The 23,987-nt window shown below is 41.5% G+C and overlaps 4 protein-coding genes across 8 annotated transcripts in view; all 4 read right to left on the bottom strand.

Annotated features, from left to right (window-relative positions):
* LOC122989820 (protocadherin alpha-C2-like) overlaps positions 1-23,987 on the bottom strand; it is a 95,333-nt gene that overhangs the window by 64,672 nt on the left and 6,674 nt on the right. The window contains exon 1 of one of the 5 annotated variants that reach the window (XM_044362823.1): positions 20,918-23,619. The exons of 1 other annotated variant lie outside the window; for it this stretch is intronic. In XM_044362823.1, the coding sequence (XP_044218758.1) occupies positions 20,918-23,308 (2,391 nt within the window). In that variant the 5' untranslated portion in view covers positions 23,309-23,619. Of the gene's footprint in view, positions 1-99; positions 2,599-6,898; positions 9,398-14,212; positions 16,609-20,917; positions 23,620-23,987 lie in introns of those variants that run through there. 3 more of the 5 variants (XM_044362831.1, XM_044362822.1, XM_044362827.1) reach the window with 3 other exon arrangements.
* On the bottom strand, positions 2,928-6,030 carry LOC122989830 (protocadherin alpha-8-like). The gene has a single exon (XM_044362847.1). It carries the CDS (start codon positions 5,889-5,891, stop codon positions 3,486-3,488), a length of 2,406 nt encoding a protein of 801 aa, XP_044218782.1. The 5' UTR covers positions 5,892-6,030; the 3' UTR covers positions 2,928-3,485.
* On the bottom strand, positions 10,632-13,166 carry LOC122989835 (protocadherin alpha-3-like). The gene has a single exon (XM_044362852.1). It carries the CDS (start codon positions 13,029-13,031, stop codon positions 10,638-10,640), a length of 2,394 nt encoding a protein of 797 aa, XP_044218787.1. The 5' UTR covers positions 13,032-13,166; the 3' UTR covers positions 10,632-10,637.
* Positions 17,572-20,100, bottom strand: LOC122989834 (protocadherin alpha-3-like). The gene has a single exon (XM_044362851.1). The coding sequence runs from the start codon at positions 19,963-19,965 to the stop codon at positions 17,572-17,574; it is 2,394 nt and encodes a 797-aa protein (XP_044218786.1). The 5' UTR covers positions 19,966-20,100.

The following is a 23,987-nucleotide window of genomic DNA, read 5'->3' as shown; positions in this document are numbered from 1 at the left end:
TTGGTTTTTCAACATTAGTACAAAAAATACGCACAACATGTTAACCCAAACATTCAAGAGATTCACTCCCTTAGATGAATGAAACTAGGCATGGCTTACCTTTTCTTTATTGGGCAACGTCTGAGTTCGCGTAAAAGTGTCCCCTCCGTTAATGCTGATCAGTTCCGCATCTACAGGCGGAAACGGCGCGGGGAAAACCACCATGTCACTCTTGAGTGTGTCTGAGCTGAAACACACGTCATACTGCTGAGTAGCTTTAGAGTAAGACCAGCTCCCGTCAGGGTGGGTGGTGATCATTGGGGCGCCGTACCTGCCGAAACTGCCGTCTGTCCTGTGACATTTGACAGCTATTAAACTGATGAGGCTCAGCAGAAAGATCGCTGACACCGACACAATGGCGATCAGCAGATACAGGTTTAAATCAGAGAAGCTCTCCTCCTTCACAGGCACATGTCTGAATTGAGTCTGGATGTCAGCTGTGCTTTCAACCACCACCACATCAATAGACACAGTAGCTGACAGGGAGGGTTCTCCGTTATCAGAAACCAACACCACCAAGGGGTGAGTTTTCAAGTCATTGTCACTCATTCTCCTCTTAGTTCTGACTTCCCCGGTGCTGGTTCCGATCCGGAAGAGGTTGTTTCCTTTGGGCTCAGACAGGTGATAAGAAAGCAGCGCATTGTACCCAGAGTCTGCGTCTACAGCCCTGATCTTTGCCACAAAGTAGCCCGCTTCAGCAGAATAGGGGATGCTCTCACTGTTAACGGAGCCGTGCTCAGAATAGGGCGCCAGAATAGCAGGACTATTGTCATTCTCATCCAGAATAAAAACGTTCACAGTCACGTTGCTGCTGAGCGGAGGAACACCAGAGTCTGTGGCCTGAACTTTAAACTGAAACATTTTTAACTCCTCGAAGTTAAAAGACTGCAAGTTAGCTATATCTCCTGTCTCTGAGTTGACAGTTACCATTGAAGCTATCTGTGTGGTCTTAGGAGAACTGTTAAATAAATGATAGGTTGCTTTTGCGTTTTCATTTAAATCTGGATCTAACGTGGTCAGTGTATGAATAGTCGTTCCAATCGGACTATTTTCTTTAACATAAATATTAATTAAAGGTTCCAGGAATCGGGGTGGATTGTCATTGACGTCAGAAATTTGAACAGTAATGACGCTTGTGCTCGACAGAGGAGGAGTTCCTTCATCTGTAGCTATAATTGATACATTATACTGGGAAACAACCTCTCTGTCAAGAGGCTCGTCAACCAACAAAGAGTAATAGTTTTTATAGTTGGATTTTAATTTGAATGGCACGGTACCTGTTATCCTGCAGTTTGTCTGGCCATTTTTGTCCCCGTCTTTATCAGTGATAGTCACCATAGCAACAGCTGTGCCTATATCAGCGTCCTCTTTCACTGGAGTCATGAGTGATGACACCGATATTTCTGGAGCATTGTCATTGACATCAATAACCTCAACTAAAACCTTGCTATGTGCACTGCGAGGAGGATTGCCTCTATCCCGTGCTTGGACACGAAACTCATATGCTCGAGTTTCCTCATAATCAATATTACCCTTTACGGTAATTTCTCCAGTAATATCGTTCAATGCAAATTTGTCATCAGGGTTTAAACGTCCCCTCTCTGTAAAAGAGTATACAAGCTGAGAATTAACACCATCATCTAAATCAGTTGCCGTTATTGTTAACAACGCTGTGCCAATATTTGCATTTTCAACAACTTGGGCCTTGTAGAGAGATTTACTGAACAAGGGCGAATTGTCATTTACATCCAGTACATTAACTTGTATCTGCAAAGTCCCCGTTTTGGGAGGTTTTCCTCCATCTATCGCAGTGAGTGTGAGATCAATAACAGCCTGTTTTTCACGATCTAATGCTTTCTGTAGCACTAACTCGGCAGAGACACTCTGGTCACCAATGCTCTGTATATCCAAAACGAAATAGTCATTCGGGTTCAATTTGTAAGTCTTAACTGAGTTGGCACCTACGTCTGCATCATGAGCTATCGGCAGCGGATGTCTTTCTCCGACATATGAAGACTCAGACATATCTGTTGAAGTCATTTCTTCCAGAAAAGACGGGGCATTGTCATTAATGTCATTAATTACAACTTCAATTCGATGGAGGCTGCGAGGGTTACTCAATATGGCCTCTATATTTAAAGAGCACTTTACCGTATTAGGACAAAGCTCTTCTCGATCTATCCTCTCGTTAACGACAAGTATTCCAGATTCCTGATTTATGTCAAAATACCGTTTTTTATATCCAGAAGTAATCTGAAGACCCGTGGACTGGAGTTGCTGCACATTGAGATTTAAATCCTTAGCGAGATTCCCCACCGCTGTCCCTTTGTCCACCTCCTCTGAAATGGAATAGGATATCTGAGCTACGGACCAGTCGCAAAGACAAAGCAGAGTGAGAAATAGACCTCCAATATTATCCCATTGTTCCCGAGCAGCCATTGCTGCTAAAGAAAATGCAACGAATCCTGGTTTCTGCCTCTTGGCCTATCCCCGGAAAATGAAAAAATAGCCTTTTTATATATCCATTCTCGCTTAGGTTCCTCTCCCTTTAGCGCTTGACTCGTCTGTACGCTGTTTTCACAAAGCACTCTCAGTTGATGACGTTTTCTTTTTTGTCATGAATAGAGGAGGAGTTTCAAAACACTGAACACACAACGCAAGATTTTTGCGTGGTCTCTAGCGACATCTTGTGACACTTTTTTATATAGAAACAAGGCCCAAAAGAGAAGAGGAAATGTTGCATATACACTACAGTAGACTGTATCAATGAGGTTGATTATAGAGGACTTGAACCCAACTGGCAGCCTGTTTATAAAACATGTATCTGTAAAATATGCAGTTTAATAAATTTGTCTTGCAATTTATTGACATAATATCCTCTTGTTTAGTTTGTTTTTACACTATCTTTGTCTCTAATTAGTTACTGAACATTAAGACAACGAATATAACCTTAAAAAATACACTTCACAACATCAGCACCATGAACAGCGCCCGTATCTCAATGCATTGTAGAGAAGAGATATTTTCAGGACCACGGAAAGCGTCTCAATGCAGTTTCAATGCACGTCGTGCCATTGCTCAAGTGACAGCAGAGTATCAGAGACACCATAAAAAGTAAGTGAACCGAGTTCAACTTTGTTATACTCAAAATTATTGTCACATCATTTAGCCGTCCTCAACACATGCTCATTCGTGACAGACTTTCTTTATAGTTAACAAAGCGCTATCAAACAATTCAGAGTACAGTAAGTATAGCAGCAGATAATTATTATTTGTAGGTAAAATTGAAATAGACGTTGCAATAAATGTGCATATTTTAATGAACCAACACTTCAATCATGTGGAATACGGGGGCATGAATATTGGTTTTTCAACATTAGTACAAAAAATACGCACAACATGTTAACCCAAACATTCAAGAGATTCACTCCCTTAGATGAATGAAACTAGGCATGGCTTACCTTTTCTTTATTGGGCAACGTCTGAGTTCGCGTAAAAGTGTCCCCTCCGTTAATGCTGATCAGTTCCGCATCTACAGGCGGAAACGGCGCGGGGAAAACCACCATGTCACTCTTGAGTGTGTCTGAGCTGAAACACACGTCATACTGCTGAGTAGCTTTAGAGTAAGACCAGCTCCCGTCAGGGTGGGTGGTGATCATTGGGGCGCCGTACCTGCCGAAACTGCCGTCTGTCCTGTGACATTTGACAGCTATTAAACTGATGAGGCTCAGCAGAAAGATCGCTGACACCGACACAATGGCGATCAGCAGATACAGGTTTAAATCAGAGAAGCTCTCCTCCTTCACAGGCACATGTCTGAATTGAGTCTGGATGTCAGCTGTGCTTTCAACCACCACCACATCAATAGACACAGTAGCTGACAGGGAGGGTTCTCCGTTATCAGAAACCAACACCACCAAGGGGTGAGTTTTCAGGTCATTGTCACTCATTCTCCTCTTAGTCCTGATTTCTCCGGTGCTGGTTCCGATCCGGAAGAGGTTGTTTCCTTTGGGCTCAGACAGGTGATAAGAAAGCAGCGCATTGTATCCAGAGTCTGCGTCTACAGCCCTGATCTTTGCCACAAAGTAGCCCGCTTCAGCAGAATAGGGGATGCTCTCACTGTTAACGGAGCCATGCTCAGAATAGGGCGGCAGAATAGCTGGACTGTTGTCATTCTCATCCAGAATATAAACGTTCACAGTCACGTTGCTGCTGAGCGGAGGAACACCAGAGTCTGTGGCCTGAACTTTAAACTGAAACGTTTTCAATTCCTCATAATTAAATGACTGCAAACTGATTATGTCTCCAGTCTCTGAATTGATGTTTACCATGGTAGAAAGTGGCAACGAGTTGCTGTTGTCAGGTAAAAATGAATAGCTCACATGACCGTTTTGATCGATGTCAGCATCAATTGCTGACACTGTTTTTGTAACTGCCCCTACTGGACTGTTCTCTTTCACATAGACATTGATTATACTTTCTGTGAAGAGAGGTTTGTTATCATTTACATCTGATATGTGTACATGAATAACACTAGTGCTGGAGAGTGGTGGGCTGCCTTCGTCGGTTGCAGTGATGCTGATATTGTATAATGATACACTCTCTCGGTCAAGAGGACCGTCCACCACCAGTGAATAGTAATTCTTATAATTTGACTCTAATTTAAAAGGTACATTATTGGAAATTTTAGTGTGCACCATGCCGTTTTTACCTCCGTCTTTATCAAATACTGAAACAAGTGCAATCGCAGTGCCAATGGACGCATCCTCTTTCACTGTGTTTAACAGTGATGTAACTGAAATTTCTGGGGCATTGTCATTGACATCTAAAACTTCAATCAATAATTTGGAGTGTGACGTCATCGGAAAAACTGCTCCATCACTGGCTTGAACTCGAATCTCAAAAGCATTATTTTCTTCAAAGTTTATATTCTTTTTATTTGTCACAGTCCCAGTTTTTTCGTCTATAGCAAACAGATCAGTTTGTTTCCCTCTACCTACTTCACTGAATGAATAAAACACTTGTCCATTTTGGCCTGCATCTAAATCAGTAGCATTTAAAGTAATTATCGATGTGCCTATCTTTACATTTTCATATACACTGGCTTTGTACAGTGTTTTACTGAAAATTGGTGAATTGTCATTTATGTCCAGCACATTAACTATTATAGTCATAGTGCCAGATTTAGCAGGAGTTCCTCCATCAATAGCAGTCAACGTGAGTCGAATCACAGACTGTTTTTCTCTATCTAAACCCTTCTGAAGCAGTAATTCTGGAGTTACACTCTCTCCTTTATGTGTGTCAAGAGAGAAGTGTTCGTTTTGGCTAAGCTTGTAGGTATTCACAGTATTTTTACCGACGTCTGCATCATGAGCTGGATGCAGAGGAAATTTTGCTCCTGCTGCCGTGATCTCCGTAATATTCAATACCTGTAACGAGCTGAGAAATGATGGAGAATTGTCATTCACGTCTAAGATTATTATTTCAATACGATACAGTTGCAGTGGATTATTAATAACTGCTTCTACATTAAGTGAACATTTTGGTTCATCGCCACAGAGTTCCTCTCGATCTATTCTCTCATTTACGTAGAGGACACCAGTCTTTAGGTTTACCTCGAAATATTTTCTCTTTGATCCAGCAACGATCTGAAACATGCGGGACTCCAAATCCTGGACATTGAGGTTCAAATCTTTAGCGATGTTTCCGACAGAAGTCCCCACGTTTACCTCCTCTGAGACTGAGTAAGAGAGCTGCCCAGACACCGCTTCCAAATAACAATCCAGCAGCACGAACAAGAGATAAATCCACACAGAGCTCGTTCTGCTTGGTAAAGGCATTATTCCATACATCGAGAGAAATCATACAGACAGATTCGTTGTACTGCGTCACAAAAATAAAGAATTGAAGCTTAACATGAAAATGCACGAAACGAATTTAAACTGCCACACGAAAATCGTCGTGGTACCATCCTCTTTCACCCTCGAAGTCTCTTTGTTTCACTCGCCTGAGAAACATCTTCGTCCTTTGAATCTGGGAGGAGCCGCGAGCCACCAAAGAGGAAGCTCAAATGTGATGGTCTACAGTGTCCCCATGTGGACACTTGCAATAACTACATTCGACATCAAAGACAAAACAATATTACAAAGATCCCCGCATTAATTTCCCCAGAAAACATTTGACCAAATCTGAGGGAAATGTATAGCCAATAAGACCCCGTGTTATATTCATCTATTAATTGTTTTTCAGCTATTTCAGTTACTCTCCACAATGCTTCTACAATGAGTCAGATGGTTTTTAAACGGAAGAAAACTTGGTGAAAATGCAGATACAAAATCCAGATAAGTATAGCACACACAAAGCACACAAACAAAGCCTGTCACAAACACTCTTTTTTTCAGTAAATGCAGAAGCAAAATGTGGACAAGGGAGACGTAAATACACCCTCCAAAAATGCTAAAAATTGAGAGGATACACTTGTGTAAAATATCACATCAAACCGTACAATTGTCTAAAGTTAGTTTCTTTTTTAACACAAGGCAGAGGGAGAAAACACTGTTTAAAACATGCCGGGACCACACGTTCTCAAACTTGCGTTCAGCACCACGGATAGCGACACACATTACAATACCAAAAAGGTAGTTAATAAATGAGAAAACCATCAACAAGTGCACAGCAGGCTAGTTTCTACTCATGTTAAACTTGATATAATTTCTATTTTAACTCGAACAGTAGTTCAAATTTAATTTTCTGTCAGCTACATAGCACAAAACCCTTTAAAGTGACTTTAAAAAGACACCTCCAATTCTCAACATAGAAAATTTGCAATAATAAGTTCTTAATGTAACTATGTCCTTACCTTTTCCTTATTAGGTAAAGTCTGAGTCCTGGTAAAAGTGTCTCCTCCATTAATACTGATTAGCTCTCCATCTACAGGCGGAAACGGCGCGGGAAAAACCACCATGTCACTCTTGAGTGTGTCTGAGCTGAAACACACGTCATACTGCTGAGTGGCTTTAGAGTAAGACCAGCTCCCGTCAGGGTGGGTGGTGATCATTGGGGCGCCGTACCTGCCGAAACTGCCGTCTGTCCTGTGACATTTGACAGCTATTAAACTGATGAGGCTCAGCAGAAATATCGCTGACACCGACACAATGGCGATCAGCAGATACAGGTTTAAATCAGAGAAGCTCTCCTCCTTCACAGGCATGTGTTTGAACGGAGTCTGGATGTCAGCTGTGCTTTCAACCACCACCACATCAATAGACACAGTAGCTGACAGGGAGGGTTCTCCGTTATCAGAAACCAACACCACCAAGGGGTGAGTTTTCAGGTCATTGTCACTCATTCTCCTCTTAGTCCTGATTTCCCCGGTGCTGGTTCCGATCCGGAAGAGGTTGTTTCCTTTGGGCTCAGATAGGTGATAAGAAAGCAGTGCATTGTATCCAGAGTCTGCGTCTACAGCCCTGATCTTTGCCACAAAGTAGCCCGCTTCAGCAGAATAGGGGATGCTCTCACTGTTAATGGAGCCGTGCTCAGAATAGGGCGCCAGAATAGCAGGACTGTTGTCATTTTCATCCAGAATAAAAACGTTCACAGTCGTGTTGCTGCTGAGCGGAGGAACACCAGAGTCTGTGGCCTGAACTTTAAACTGAAATGTTTTTATCTCCTCAAAGTTAAAAGACTGCAGGCTGATTATATCTCCAGTCTCTGAGTTTATATTCACCATTGTAGACAAGGGCAACGAGTTAGTGTTACTTTGTAAAAATGAATAGCTCACCTGGCCGTTCTGGTCAGTGTCAGCATCAGTTGCAGTCACTGATTTAATAACTGTTCCTACTTTGCTGTTTTCTTTCACATAAACGTTTATCACAGGTTCTGGGAAATGTGGAGCATTATCATTAACGTCAGAAACATAAACAGTAATGACACTGGTGTTGGAAAGAGGAGGAGTCCCTTCATCTGTAGCTGAAATTGTCACATTGTACTGAGGAGTTACCTCTCTGTCTAGATGCCCTGTAACCACTAAAGAAAAATAGTTTTTGTAATTTGACTCCAATTTGAACGGAACATTATTTAAGATCTCACATTTCACTTCACCATTTTTGCCACTGTCTCTATCAAGAACTGATACAAGTGCAATAGCTGTTCCTACACCAGCATCCTCATTCACTGTATTGAGCAGTGACGTCACCGTGATTTCAGGAGCATTGTCGTTTACATCAATTACTTCTACTAGCACTTTACTATGAGCAGACATAGGAGGCTGGCCTTTGTCTCTAGCCTCTGCTCGGATCTCGAAAGCCTTTCTTTCCTCATAGTCGATTTTGCCTTTCACTGAAATGATCCCCGTGTCAGGGTCAATTTTAAAAATATCAAAAATATGATCCTGATCTTTGCTACGAAGCGAATATACAATTTCACTGTTTGTTCCTTCATCAGCGTCGGTCGCATTTAAAGTGAAGACTGCCGTACCAATCGGGATATTTTCAAACACTCTTACTTTGTAAAGAGTACTGCTGAACATTGGTGCATTGTCATTATTGTCTAGTACATTTATTTCTATTTCTGATGTGCCTGAATTTGGCGGAGTTCCCCCGTCTACTGCAGTTAACGTGAGCTGCATATGAGGCTTTTTCTCGCGGTCTAGGACTTTCTGCAGCACTAACTCTGGGGATATACTCTCCCCTCGTTTGTGTGTTGCAAGAGTAAAGTATTCGTTTGGACTGAGCTTATACGTACTAACACCATTCTTACCCACATCAGCATCGCTTGCCTCCGACAACGCGAATCTAAATCCAGGTACGGTGTTCTCTGCAATGTCCAGTATTTGCGATTTTGTGTTAAAAGACGGAGAATGGTCATTCACATCTCTAATTTCTATCTCTACGCGGTAAAGCTTTAATGGGTTGTTTATCACAGCCTCTACGCTAACAGTGCACTTGGGTTCATCTGCACATAGCTCCTCTCGGTCTATCCTTTCATTGACATACAGAAATCCGGTCTTCAGATTTACGTCGAAGAATTTCCTCTTAGATCCTGTAACAATCTGGAATGAACGGGACTCCAGATCCTGCACATTGAGGTTTAGATCCTTGGCGATATTTCCGACATTAGTCCCCGGGTTTACCTCCTCTGAGACAGAGTAGGAGAACTGCCCAGACGCCGCTTCCCAGTAACAATCAAACAAAACAAGCACAAGATATGTAACGATAGACCTCCTGCTACTCGGTAAAGGCATAATTCCGCCGGAAAAGAACGAAGCATACATCCACAATGGTGTTTCTACCGTGAAATGATGAAATGTGACAAAATTTTAGGCAACGCTTTTTCAGTTTTCTTCATTTTAAAGAAAAATACTCCGTTATGCCGTCCCCTGTCTTCTCGTGTCTCTTTGTGATAAAAATCCACAGTCATTCCGTTTTGTGCTCTGGGAGGAGCCTCAACATTTCTGTGTTACGGTCTATAGCGTCACTTCGTGGTGATGTTGAATAACTACACACCTTATAAAACAATATCTAAAATGCCCCTCCTAATTAAGAGACGCTGATAACTACTCAATTTCAAACAGCACTATGAGTTATTGCAAGTATTGGGATGAATGACAAATTTAAAACCTCACCATATATCTCAAAGCATATAGACAGTCTCACAGTTTTTGTAACACTGCAGGCAGAATGTGGATCCTTAATCATATTAGTTAATATACTGTGACTTTGCTCTATTAAATTACCCAAAATGACCAGGGATATTAACTAATACTCATCGTTGACATTATGGCTTCCATCAAACATGAAGTGGAGTGATTGATATTTTCAGGACATGACAAAAACATTTCTTTTCTCTCTTATTGAATGTGATATACTTTGCATCATATTAGCCAGGCAATGGAGATATTCAACTTTGTAGTTTATAAGGTTACACGTTGCAAAACTTGAAATTATAGACTGAGGTAATGGGTTGCTATTTGGTTTAGGTATTACAAAGTCATTACAGAAGTCACTTTTAACAGATAAAATAATAATGGGAACACCAAATAATAGAATCTGTGAATAGTCAGACACACACCTCAAAAATACTAGCACTGTCAAATGAAAGTCACAAGAACACTGACTTGAACAATTTTGAGTGAGTAGCCAAAGGATGACTGAATGATGAATTTTCACATGCTATTCTCATCATACAATAAATATAAAATAAAAAAAAAGAATAAAATATATATGTACATTTGTAGATATACTGCATCATTGGACGTAGACCTAACTTATTGGAAGGAAGTATATTTTTTCCAGATGTGATGGGTGCTGCAGGCAGAAGATGATCAGAATCTTGCTTTCAGCACCACGGACAGTTACATACACATTGAAATGCAGTCAGCAGCCAAAAACGAGGAGACTGCAATATAATATACTGTATCTACAGCAGACCTATATCAACATATCACAACAACCTTGTTTAATTTTCATTAAACCTGCACATAAAGTCCATTACAATGAAAGCTTGTTGTTACTTAGGTAGCACAAAGCCCATTGAAATTACCATTAAAAACTACAATTTCACAGTTGACTATCAACCAAAATGTAGTGCAGTAATAAAATTTATGCCAGTGTTCTTACCTTTTCTTTATTAGGTAAAGTCTGAGTCCTGGTAAAAGTGTCTCCTCCGTTAATACTGATTAGCTCTCCATCTACAGGTGGAAACGGCGCGGGGAAAACCACCATGTCACTCTTAAGTGTGTCTGAGCTGAAACACACGTCATACTGCTGAGTAGCTTTAGAATAAGACCAGCTCCCGTCAGGGTGGGTGGTGATCATTGGGGCGCCGTACCTGCCGAAACTGCCGTCTGTCCTGTGACATTTGACAGCTATTAAACTGATGAGGCTCAGCAGAAAGATCGCTGACACCGACACGATGGCAATCAACAGATACAGGTTTAAATCAGAGAACCTCTCCTCCTTCACAGGCACGTGTTTGAACGGAGTCTGGATGTCAGCTGTGTTTTCAACCACCACCACATCAATAGACACAGTAGCTGACAGGGAGGGTTCTCCATTATCAGAAACTAACACCACCAAAGGGTGAGTTTTCAGGTCATTGTCACTCATTCTCCTCTTAGTCCTGATTTCCCCGGTGCTGGTTCCGATCCGGAAGAGGTTGTTTCCTTTGGGCTCAGACAGGTGATAAGAAAGCAGTGCATTGTATCCAGAGTCTGCGTCTACAGCCCTGATCTTTGCCACAAAGTAGCCCGCTTCAGCAGAATAGGGGATGCTCTCACTGTTAACGGAGCCGTGCTCAGAATAGGGCGCAAGAATAGCTGGATTATTGTCATTCTCATCCAGAATAAAAACATTCACAGTAACGTTACTGCTGAGCGGAGGAACACCAGAGTCTGTGGCCTGAACTTTAAACTGAAACATTTTTAACTCCTCGAAGTTAAAAGACTGCAGGCTGATTATATCTCCAGTCTCTGAGTTAATGTTAATCATTGAAGACAACAACACTAAGTTATTATCACTGACTAATGAATAGCTTACTTGGCCATTTTCACTAATGTCAGTATCAGCTGCAGATACGGCTTTCAAAACTGTCCCAACTGGACTGTTTTCTTCCACATACATATTAATTACACTCTCTGAAAACAGAGGTGCATTGTCATTTATATCAGAAACCTGAACAATAACCACACTGGTGCTGGAGAGAGGGGGCTTTCCTTCATCAGTAGCTTTAATAGTGATATTGTAGTGAGAAATAAGTTCCCTGTCTAGGGCTGCACCAATAACTAAAGAATAATAATTTTTATAATTTGTGTCTAATTCAAAGGGGACAGAATTCAATATTTCACATTTGACTTCACCGTTTTTGCCTCCATCTCTGTCAAGAATTGAAACAAGTGCAATGGCAGTACCAATTTCAGCGTCCTCCCTCACGGTGCTGAGCAGTGACGTCACCGTGATGTCAGGCGCATTGTCATTCAGGTCCACCACCTCCACTAATACTTTACACTGTACTGTTAACGGAGGCTGGCCTTTGTCAGCAGCCTGTACACGAATTTCAAAGGCAGGATTTGTTTCAAAGTCAATTTTTCCTTTAACTGTTATTATTCCTGATTCTGAATCAATCTCAAAAATGTCCAACACATGATCCTGATCTTTCGAATTTAGTAAATATACAATGTCTTTGTTTGTCCCCTCGTCAGCGTCAGTTGCAGTCACTGTAACTACTGTAGTGCCAAGTGGTGCATTTTCTATGATACTTGTTTTATACAATGTTTTGGTAAAAGTTGGGATATTATCATTTGTGTCCAAGACATTAATTATGATCTCTGACGTGCCTGATTTTAGTGGTGTCCCCCCGTCTACAGCGGTCAGTGTGAGTTTAATTAAAGCCTGTTTCTCTCGGTCTAATGCTTTCTGAAGGACTAACTCGGCTGACACACTCTCCCCTCTGTGCACCGCTAAAGAAAAATATTCATTGGTATTTAGCTTGTACGTGTTAATACCATTTTTACCCACATCAGCATCGTAGGCCGACAGCACAGGGAATGTCGCTCCCGGCAATATCCCTTCTGCTATGTCGATAGTCTGTGATTTGGCACTGAATGTGGGGTAATTATCATTTACATCGAGAATATTAACTTCAATACGGTAAAGTTTCAGTGGATTGTTAACCACAGCCTCTATATTCAGTGTGCATTTTGTAGCTTTCGCGCAGAGCTCCTCTCTATCTATTCTCTCACTGACGTAGAGGAAGCCCGATTTCAAATTTACTTCGAAATACTTTCTCTTTGATCCAGTAACAATCTGAAACATACGTGACTCCAGGTCCTGGACATTGAGGTTCAAATCTTTAGCGATATTTCCGACAGACGTCCCCAGGTTTACCTCCTCTGAGACGGAATAGGAGAGCTGCCCAGATACCGCTCCCCAGTTATACTCCAAGATAACAAGCACTAGATATATTCCAATAGTCGTCTTTTTTGTCGGCAGATGCATAATTCCATACAGGGAGAACAAAGCATAGATCCGTATATCGACGTGTTTTTCGCCTATTTACTCCAAAAGATCATGAACATCAAACTGAACGTCAGAATATTTCATAGCTCCATTCCCTTTCGCCTTTCTGCTCATTCTAACAAAGCACTGAGACAAATAATGATCCTTCTCATATGGGAGGAGCCTCTACACATCAGCGACCTGCAGGCGGTGTTACGGTCTATAGTGTCACCTCATGGCCATTTGAAATAACTACAACGTGTAGAAATAAACACATCAACCATTGCTTTTTCTTAGAAATCACCAGAATTGAAATCACTGTCAGTGATAAACGACTAAAGGACACAATCTTCATTACTCTGAGTACCAAGCTCTTTTAGCAGAGTGCATTCGCCACATATTTCAGCACCACGGAGAGAGCATCATTACACTGCAGCGTGGCAAAGCATCCTGTAAGAAGACCTAAAATGGTTGATCTGAAGTAAAGACATTTTTTTCACCTTTTGTTTACGCAACAAGGTACATAGTTTGTGACTATCTAGAACCAATAATCAGACGGTCACTTCGGTCAGCAAAGTATCAAAACTATATGCTTTTCTCTCTTTACTGTGTTTTTGCATATTGGTCTTGCATCCAAAACATGAATTCAGCACCACAGACAGCGATAATTTGTGTGCGGTATCACAGATGAAAAGTAGTTAATATTCCTACAACTCTTTACAAAATAGATTTTATCTCAATGTTTGCAAGGCAACAGGACCGAATAAGATCAATTCAAATAATATTTTTAAGTTGAGGCGACAAGAAGTATCTAGCTCGTTTTTACGCAAATTACATTTAGTTGTAGAACGGCAGACTCGTCAAAGTCAGCAACACGAAAGACAACGTTGCCCTCTAGACTTGAGCTTTACAAAAATCAAATCATGAAACTGTGGGGTTTATTTCACATTAAAATGTGATGAGACTGTTTATGGGAAGGAACATTCTCAAAAGTTATTCAGCAATAACTTTGACTATAAGAACTGCGACGTGAATGAATTCTACAAATGCATAGAAGCAGCCTCATTTCCAACATAAAATTAAGCACATGACAATCCTCTTTACGTTACAGTGTAAGAGATAATATCACAAATCAAAGAACTAAAGCAAATGATTAACATATTGACTTTGTATGATCTTACCTTTTCTTTACTGGGTAAAGTCTGAGTCCTGGTAAAAGTGTCTCCTCCATTAATACTGATCAGCTCCGCATCTACTGGCGGAAACGGCGCGGGAAAAACCACCATGTCACTTTTCAGTGTGTCTGAGCTGAAACACACGTCATACTGCTGAGTAGCTTTAGAGTAAGACCAGCTCCCGTCAGGGTGGGTGGTGATCATTGGAGCGCCGTACCTGCCGAAACTGCCGTCTGTCCTGTGGCATTTGACAGCTATTAAACTGATGAGGCTCAGAAGAAAGATTGCTGACACCGACACAATGGCGATCAGCAGATACAGGTTTAAATCAGAGAAGCTCTCCTCCTTCACAGGCACATGTCTAAACGGAGTCTGAATGTCAGCTGTACTTTCAACCACCACCACATCAATAGACACAGTAGCTGACAGGGAGGGTTCTCCGTTATCAGAAACCAACACCACCAAGGGGTGAGTTTTCAGGTCATTATCACTCATTCTCCTCCTAGTCCTGATTTCCCCGGTGCTGGTTCCAATCCGGAGGAGGTTGTTTCCTTTTGGCTCAGACAGGTGATAAGAAAGCAGCGCATTGTATCCAGAGTCTGCGTCTACAGCCCTGATCTTTGCCACAAAGTAGCCTGCTTCAGCAGAATAGGGGATGCTCTCACTGTTAACGGAGCCATGCTCAGAATAGGGCGCCAGAATAGCAGGACTGTTGTCATTCTCATCCAGAATAAAAACGTTCACAGTCACGTTGCTGCTGAGCGGAGGAACACCAGAGTCTGTGGCCTGAACTTTAAACTGAAACGTTTTCAACTCCTCATAATTAAATGACTGCAAACTGATTATGTCTCCAGTCTCTGAATTGATGTTTACCATGGTAGAAAGTGGCAACGAGTTGCTGTTGTCAGGTAAAAATGAATAGCTCACATGACCGTTTTGATCGACGTCAGCATCAATTGCTGACACTGTTTTTATAACTGCCCCTACTGGACTGTTCTCTTTCACATAAACATTGATTATGCTATCTGTGAAGAGAGGTTTGTTATCATTTACATCTGATATGTGAACATGAATAACACTAGTGCTGGAGAGTGGTGGGCTGCCTTCGTCAGTTGCAGTGATGCTGATATTGTATTGAGATACACTCTCTCGGTCAAGAGGACCGTCCACAACCAATGAATAGTAATTCTTATAATTTGACTCTAATTTAAAAGGTACATTATTGGAAATTTTAGTGTGCACCATGCCATTTTTACCTCCGTCTTTATCAAATACTGAAACAAGTGCAATCGCAGTGCCAATGGACGCATCCTCTTTCACTGTGTTTAACAGTGATGTAACTGAAATTTCTGGGGCATTGTCATTGACATCTAAAACTTCAATTAGTAATTTTGCATGTGAGGTCAGAGGAGAAGAAGCTCCATCACTGGCTTGAACTCGAATCTCAAATGCATTGTTCTCTTCGAAGTCGATATTCCTTTTATTTGTTACAGTCCCAGTTTTTTCGTCTATAGCGAAAACGTTTGTTTCTTTTCCTCTGCCTCCTGCACTGAATGAATAAAACACTTGTCCATTTTGGCCTGCATCTAAATCAGTAGCATTTAACGTTACAATCGACGTTCCTATCTTGACATTCTCATGTACACTGGCTTTGTATAGAGTTTGACTGAAAAGGGGAGCGTTATCGTTAATGTCCAGCACATTTACTATTATAGTCATACTACCAGATTTAGTAGGATTTCCTCCATCAATAGCAGTCAACGTGAGTTTAATTACAGACTGTTTTTCTCTGTCTAAAACCTTCTGAAGCAGTAATTCTGGAGTTGCACTCTCTCCTTTAAGTGTGACCAGGGAGAAGTGTTCGTTTTGACTGAGCTTGTATGTATTGACAGTATTCTTACCGACGTCTGCATCATGAGCTGGATGCAGAGGAAATTTTGCTCCTGCTGCCGTGATCTCACTAATGTTCATTGAATCGGACGTGCTGATAAATGATGGGGAATTATCATTCACATCTAAAATTACAATTTCAATACGGTACAATTTTAACGGGTTATTAATAACTGCTTCTACGCTGAGGGAACATTTGGGCTGATCGCCACAGAGTTCCTCTCGATCTATTCTCTCATTAACGTAAAGGACACCAGTCTTTAGGTTTACCCCGAAATATTTTCTCTTTGATCCAGCAACGATTTGAAACATGCGGGACTCCAAATCCTGGACATTGAGGTTCAAATCTTTAGCGATATTTCCGACAGAAGTCCCCACGTTTACCTCCTCTGAGACGGAGTAAGAGAGCTGCCCAGACACCGCTTCCAAATAACAATCCAGCAGCACGAACAAGAGATAAATCCACACAGAGCTCGTTCTGCTTGGTAAAGGCATTATTCCATATATCGAGAGAAAACATAGAGAGAGAGATCCGACCAATAACGCCCAGAAACGAAGAACTGGATCTCAGTGAGAAAATACACGAATTAAATGTGTCAGCATATTTAAACTACCACACGAAAATCGTCGTCGTACCGTCCTCTTTCATCGTCCAAGTCTCTTTGTTTCAATCGCCTGAGAAACATCATCGTCCTCTGAATCTGGGAGGAGCCCCGAGCCACCAAAGAGGAAGCTCAAATGTGATGGTCTACAATGTCCCCATGTGGACACTTGCAAGAACTGCATTCGACGTCAAACACAAAACAATATTACAAAGATCCCCGCATTAATTTCCCTAGAAAACATTTGACCAAATCTGAGGGAAACGTATGGCCAATAAGACCCCGTGTTATATTCATCTATCTATTGTTTTTCAGCTATTTCATTTACTCTCCACAATGCTTCTACAATGAGTCAGATGGTTTTTAAACTGAAGAAAATGCAAATACAAAATCCAGATCAGTATAGTACTTACTTTTTTCAGTAAATGCAGAAGCACAATGTAGACGAGGGAGACATAGATAAATCCTCCAAAAATGCTAAAAATTGAGAGAATACACGTGTGTAAAAAATCACATGAAACCGTAGAATTGTCTAAATCTAGTTTCTTTTCCATCCACAAGGCAGAGGGAGAAAACACTGTTTAAAACATGCTGGGACCACACATTCTCAAACTTGCGTTCAGCACCATGGATAGCGACTCACACGTTACAATACCAAATAGGTAGTTAACAAATGAGAAAACCATCAACAAATGCACAGCAGGCTAGTTTCTACTCATGTTATACTTGATATAATTTCTATTTTAACTCGAACAGAAGTTCAAATTTAATTTTCTTGTCAGCTACATAGCACAAAACCCTTTAAAGTGACTTTAAAAAGGACACCTCCAATTCTCAACATAGAAAAATTGCAATAATAAGTTCTTAATGTAACTATGTCCTTACCTTTTCTTTGTTAGGTAAAGTCTGAGTCCTGGTAAAAGTGTCTCCTTCGTTAATACTGATTAGCTCTCCATCTACAGGTGGAAACGGTGCGGGGAAAACCACCATGTCACTCTTGAGTGTGTCTGAGCTGAAACACACGTCATACTGCTGAGTAGCTTTAGAGTAGGACCAGCTCCCGTCAGGGTGGGTGGTGATCATTGGGGCGCCATACCTGCCGAAACTGCCGTCTGTCCTGTGACATTTGACAGCTATTAAACTGATGAGGCTCAGTAGAAAGATCGCTGACACCGACACAATGGCGATCAGCAGATACAGGTTTAAATCAGAGAAGCTCTCCTCTTTCACAGGCACATGTCTGAACTGAGTCTGGATGTCAGCTGTGCTTTCAACCACCACCACATCAATAGACACAGTAGCTGACAGGGAGGGTTCTCCGTTATCAGAAACCAACACCACCAAGGGGTGAGTTCTCAGATCATTGTCACTCATTCTCCTCTTAGTCCTGATTTCCCCGGTGCTGGTTCCGATCCGGAAGAGGTTGTTTCCTTTGGGCTCAGACAGGTGATAGGAAAGCAGCGCATTGTATCCAGAGTCTGCGTCTACAGCCCTGATCTTTGCCACAAAGTAGCCCGCTTCAGCAGAATAGGGGATGCTCTCACTGTTAACGGAGCTATGCTCAGAATAGGGCGGCAGAATAGCTGGACTGTTGTCATTCTCATCCAGAATAAAAACGTTCACAGTAACGTTGCTGCTGAGCGGAGGAACACCAGAGTCTGTGGCCTGAACTTTAAACTGAAACGTTTTCAACTCCTCGAAGTTAAAAGACTGCAGGCTGACTATATCTCCAGTCTTTGAGTTGATGTTAATCATTGTAGACAGCGGGACAGAGTTTGTGTTTCTTTCTAAAAAATTGTAACTCACCTGGCCATTTTCATTCATGTCAGCATCAAGCGCGGATACCGTTTTGAGAACTGCTCCTACTGGGCTGTTCTCCCTTACATAAATATTAATGACAGGCGCTGAGAACTGAGGTGCGTTATCATTGACATCGGAAACGTGAATAACAATAACACTGGTGCTGGAGAGAGGGGGGTTGCCTTCATCTCTTGCTATTACGGTGACATTATAGTGAGAGATACTCTCTCGGTCTAGCGGCCCATCGACTACTAACGAATAATAGTTTTTATAGTTATTTTCCAATTTAAATGGCGTCTTTCCATCTATTGTGCAATGCACTTCACCATTCTTTCCTCCGTCCTTGTCCATCACAGTGACAAGTGCAACAGCAGTACCTATTTTAGCGTCCTCTTTCACCGCGTTCAACAATGACGTCACAGTGATCTCAGGAGCGTTATCGTTTAGGTCCACCACTTCTACCAGCACTTTACAATGAGCAGACATCGGAGGTGTACCTTTATCGCTCGCCTGTGCACGAATCTCAAACGCAGGATTTTCTTCAAAATCTACATTTCCTTCAACTGTCAGTGTGCCTGTGTTTGGGTCGATTTTAAAAATCTGCAGTATGCGGTCTTGTTCCTGTGTGCTAAGTGTATATACGATTTCTTTGTTTGTCCCTTCGTCTGCGTCTGTAGCATTTAAAGTCAAAAGAGTGGTACCGATAGGCACATTCTCATATACACGCGTTTTGTACAGTGACTTTGCAAACACCGGCGTGTTATCGTTAATATCCAAAACATGAATTATGATATCTGATGTTCCAGACTTTGGTGGACTTCCATCGTCTAACGCTGTTAAAGTAAGCGTTATCATAGGCTCTTTTTCTCGGTCTAACGGTTTCTGTAACACCAGCTCAGTGGAAATACTCTCTCCCGATTTACTTATTGCCAATGAGAAATGCTCATTAGTGTTGAGCTTGTATGTGTTTATGGCATTCTTTCCTACATCTGCATCGTAAGCTTGCAGTAGGGGGAATTTTATCCCAGGCAACGTGCTTTCAGCAATGTCTATACTCTGTGACTTCGCTATGAAATAGGGAAAATGATCATTGACGTCAATAATATTAATTTCTATACGGTACAGCTTTAGAGGCTCATTTATCACAGCCTCTATATTTACAGTACATTTAGCAGCTTTCGCGCACAACTCCTCTCTGTCTATTCTCTCACTAACGTAGAGGATTCCTGTCTTCGTATTTACCTCGAAATATTTCTTCTTTGATCCAGCAACAATTCGGAACATACGGGACTCCAAATCCTGTGTGTTTAAGTGTAGATCCTTAGCGATATTTGCGACAAATGTCCCTGGATTTACCTCCTCTGACACGGAATAAGAGAGCTGCGCAGACGCTGCATGCCAGAAACGACCCAGTATCAGAAGCATTAAATATATCCAGACAGAGGATTTGCTGCTCGGTAAAGGCATACTTCCTCCGATGTAAGCACGGCATAGATTCAGATCTGACGGTTCCTGTAAAAAAAATCCAGGCGAAGACAGTATAGTAGTTGGTTTTTCCCCTCTTTTCAGACGGGACTCGAAAGGCAGTTGTCGAACTGTACCCTCGCGTTTTACGTCTCTTTGTTACTAAGCTGTGTGAACTCTGGGAGGGGCATTAAAGACGAAAAGAGAAATCTCCATGTTATGGTCTACACTGTCGCCTTGTGGTGATTTTTAATATCTGCAGTTACATGCCCTACTAAAGCGAATTCAGTGATATCACTCTCCTCCTCTCATTCAAAGTTACATAGATCTGTCTTTAAAGCTTATGAAAACAGGAAACCGAATGAATCTGTTTATTACAGGCTCATTTAAGAAACTGGTCCTTATTTCAGGACCACGGACAGCACCGAACGCTTTTCTCCCAGGCTGGAATAGGTCTGGGATTGAAACAAAGCATCTGGAGAGAGTAGATGCTCAGTAAGATTAACTCAGATGCAAAATGTAGTCAGAAGGGTTGAAAGATTATGATAGAGAAGATTATGTTTCCAAACTGGCAAAGCAGAATGCCAGTGCCAACAGTTCATGTTTCCAAAATATCTAGTATTTAGAAGCTATTGTTACTATTTATAACCATGATAAATTACATTGTATGGGAAAATAAAGGTCATCATTCAGTTTCATAAATAGGAATCAGATTATAATAGCATGCAAGAAATACAGTATTAACTAATACGAGCAATGTTCTTTTAATCTAAAAGTAAGTATATGCAACTTAGATGTTTGTTTGCAAAAATGCAAGACCATGTGTGGCACAATTTGTTTTCTCTCAACATTTCAAATGAAAGGCCATAGTTATTGCAGTGTTTTGGAAGTGTGGCATGGATCTGAAACCCCAAAGTAGCATAGAAGGAATGTATGTACACTTGATTGGACTCACCTTTTCTTTAGTGGGTAAAGTCTGAGTCCTGGTAAAAGTATCTCCTCCGTTAATACTGATCAGTTCCGCATCTACAGGTGGAAATTGTGCGGGGAAAACCACCATGTCACTCTTCAGTGTGTCTGAACTGAAACACACGTCATACTGCTGAGTAGCTTTAGAATAAGACCAGCTCCCGTCAGGGTGGGTGGTGATCATTGGAGCGCCGTACCTCCCGAAACTGCCGTCTGTCCTGTGGCATTTGACAGCTATTAAACTGATGAGGCTCAGCAGAAAGATCGCTGACACCGACACAATGGCGATCAACAGATACAAGTTTAAATCAGAGAAGCTCTCCTCTTTCACAGGCACATGTCTGAACTGAGTCTGGATGTCAGCTGTGCTTTCAACCACCACCACATCAATAGACACAGTAGCTGACAGGGAGGGTTCTCCGTTATCAGAAACCAACACCACCAAGGGGTGAGTTTTCAGGTCATTGTCACTCATTCTCCTCTTAGTCCTGATTTCTCCGGTGCTGGTTCCGATCCGGAAGAGGTTGTTTCCTTTGGGCTCAGACAGGTGATAAGAAAGCAGCGCATTGTATCCAGAGTCTGCGTCTACAGCCCTGATCTTTGCCACAAAGTAGCCCGCTTCAGCAGAATAGGGGACGCTCTCACTGTTAACGGAGCCGTGCTCAGAATAGGGTGCCAGAATAGCAGGACTGTTGTCATTCTCATCCAGAATAAAAACGTTCACAGTCACGTTGCTGCTGAGCGGAGGAACACCAGAGTCTGTGGCCTGAACTTTAAACTGAAACGTTTTCAACTCCTCATAATTAAATGACTGCAAACTGATTATGTCTCCAGTCTCTGAATTGATGTTTACCATGGTAGAAAGTGGCAACGAGTTGCTGTTGTCAGGTAAAAACGAATAGCTCACATGACCGTTTTGATTGATGTCAGCATCAATTGCTGACACTATTTTTATAACTGCCCCTACTGGACTGTTCTCTTTCACATAAACATTGATTATACTTTCTGTGAAGAAAGGTTTGTTATCATTTACATCTGATATGTGTACATGAATAACACTAGTGCTGGAGAGTGGTGGGCTGCCTTCGTCAATTGCAGTGATGCTGATATTGTATAATGATACACTCTCTCGGTCAAGAGGACCATCTACCACCAGTGAATAGTAATTCTTATAATTTGACTCTAATTTAAAAGGTACATTATTGGAAATTTTAGCCTGCACCATGCCATTTTTACCTCCGTCTTTATCAAATACTGAAACTAGTGCAATTGCAGTGCCAATAGACGCATCCTCTTTCACTGTGTTTAACAGTGATGTAACCGAAATTTCTGGGGCATTGTCATTGACATCTAAAACCTCAATCAATAATTTGGCGTGTGAGGTCAGGGGAGGAGTAGCTCCATCACTGGCTTGAACTTGAATCTCAAATGCATTGTTCTCTTCAAAGTTAATATCCTTTTTATTTGTTACAGTCCCAGTTTTTTCATCTATAGCAAACAGATCAGTTTGTTTCCCTCTACCTACTTCACTGAATGAATAAAAGACTTGTCCATTTTGGCCTGCATCTAAATCAGTAGCATTTAAAGTAATTATCGATGTTCCTATCTTGACATTCTCATATACACTGGCTTTGTATAGTGTTTTACTGAATATGGGAGCATTATCATTACTGTCCAAGACATTAATTATAATGACCATAGTGCCAGATTTAGAAGGAGTTCCTCCATCAATAGCAGTCAACGTGAGTCGAATCACAGGCTGTTTTTCTCTGTCTAAAACCTTCTGAAGCAGTAATCCTGGAGTTACACTCTCTCCTTTGTGTGTATCAAGAGAGAAGTGTTCGTTTTGGCTAAGCTTGTAGGTATTCACAGTATTTTTACCGACGTCTGCATCATGAGCTGGATGCAGAGGAAATTTTGCTCCTGCTGCCGTGTTCTCACTAATGTTCATTAATTGTGACGTGCTTAGAAATGTTGGGGAATTATCATTCACGTCTAAAATTGTAATTTCAATACGGTACAGTTTTAATGGGTTATTAATAACTGCTTCTACGCTGAGGGAACATTTGGGCTGATCGCCACAGAGTTCCTCTCGATCTATTCTCTCATTTACGTAGAGGACACCAGTCTTTAGGTTTACCTCGAAATATTTTCTCTTTGATCCAGCAACGATCTGAAACATGCGAGACTCCAAATCCTGGACATTGAGGTTCAAATCTTTGGCGATATTTCCGACAGAAGTCCCCACGTTTACCTCCTCTGAGACTGAGTAAGAGAGCTGCCCAGACACCGCTTCCAAGTAACAATCCAGCAGCACGAACAAGAGATATATCCACACAGAGCTCGTTCTGCTTGGTAAAGGCATTATTCCATACATCGAGAGAAAACATAGAGAGATATCCGACCAATAACGCCCAGAAACGAAGAACTGGATCTCAGTGAGAAAATACACGAATTAAATGTGTCAGCATATTTAAACTACCACACGAAAATCGTCGTGGTACCGTCCTCTTTCACCGTCCAAGTCTCTTTGTTTCAGTCGCCTGAGAAAAATAATCGTCCTTTGAATCTGGGAGGAGCCCCGAGCCACCAAAGAGGAAGCTCAAATGTGATGGTCTACAATGTCCCCATGTGGACACTTGCAAGAACTGCATTCGACATCCAACACAAAACAATATTACAAAGATCCCCGCATTAATTTCCCTAGAAAACATTTGACCAAATCTGAGGAAAACGTATGGCCAATAAGACCTCGTGTTATATTCATCTATTTATTGTTTTCAGCCATTTCATTTACTCTCCACCATGCTTCTACAATGAGTCAGATGGTTTTTAAACGGAAGAAAAGGCAAATACAAAATCCAGATCAGTATAGCACACACAAAGCACACAAACAAAGCCCGTCACAAACACTCTTTTTTTTCAGTAAATGCAGAAGCAAAATGTAGACGAGGGAGACATAGATAAATCCTCCAAAAATACTAAAAATTGAGAGAATACACGTGTGTAAAAAATCATCTAAAACCGTAGAATTGTCTAAATCTAGTTTCTTTTCA

The sequence above is a fragment of the Thunnus albacares genome, chromosome 10, assembly GCF_914725855.1.
Source record: "Thunnus albacares chromosome 10, fThuAlb1.1, whole genome shotgun sequence".
In the NCBI taxonomy this organism is placed as follows: domain Eukaryota; kingdom Metazoa; phylum Chordata; class Actinopteri; order Scombriformes; family Scombridae; genus Thunnus; species Thunnus albacares.
This window is presented reverse-complemented; position numbering and strand designations above follow the sequence as displayed.

What these genes read in the sequence shown, in the direction of transcription:
- LOC122989830 (XM_044362847.1), bottom strand. Translation starts at nt 5,891, where the DNA reads ATGTATGGAATAATGCCTTTACCAAGCAGAACGAGCTCTGTGTGGATT.
- LOC122989835 (XM_044362852.1), bottom strand. Translation starts at nt 13,031, where the DNA reads ATGCATCTGCCGACAAAAAAGACGACTATTGGAATATATCTAGTGCTT.
- LOC122989834 (XM_044362851.1), bottom strand. Translation starts at nt 19,965, where the DNA reads ATGCCTTTACCGAGCAGCAAATCCTCTGTCTGGATATATTTAATGCTT.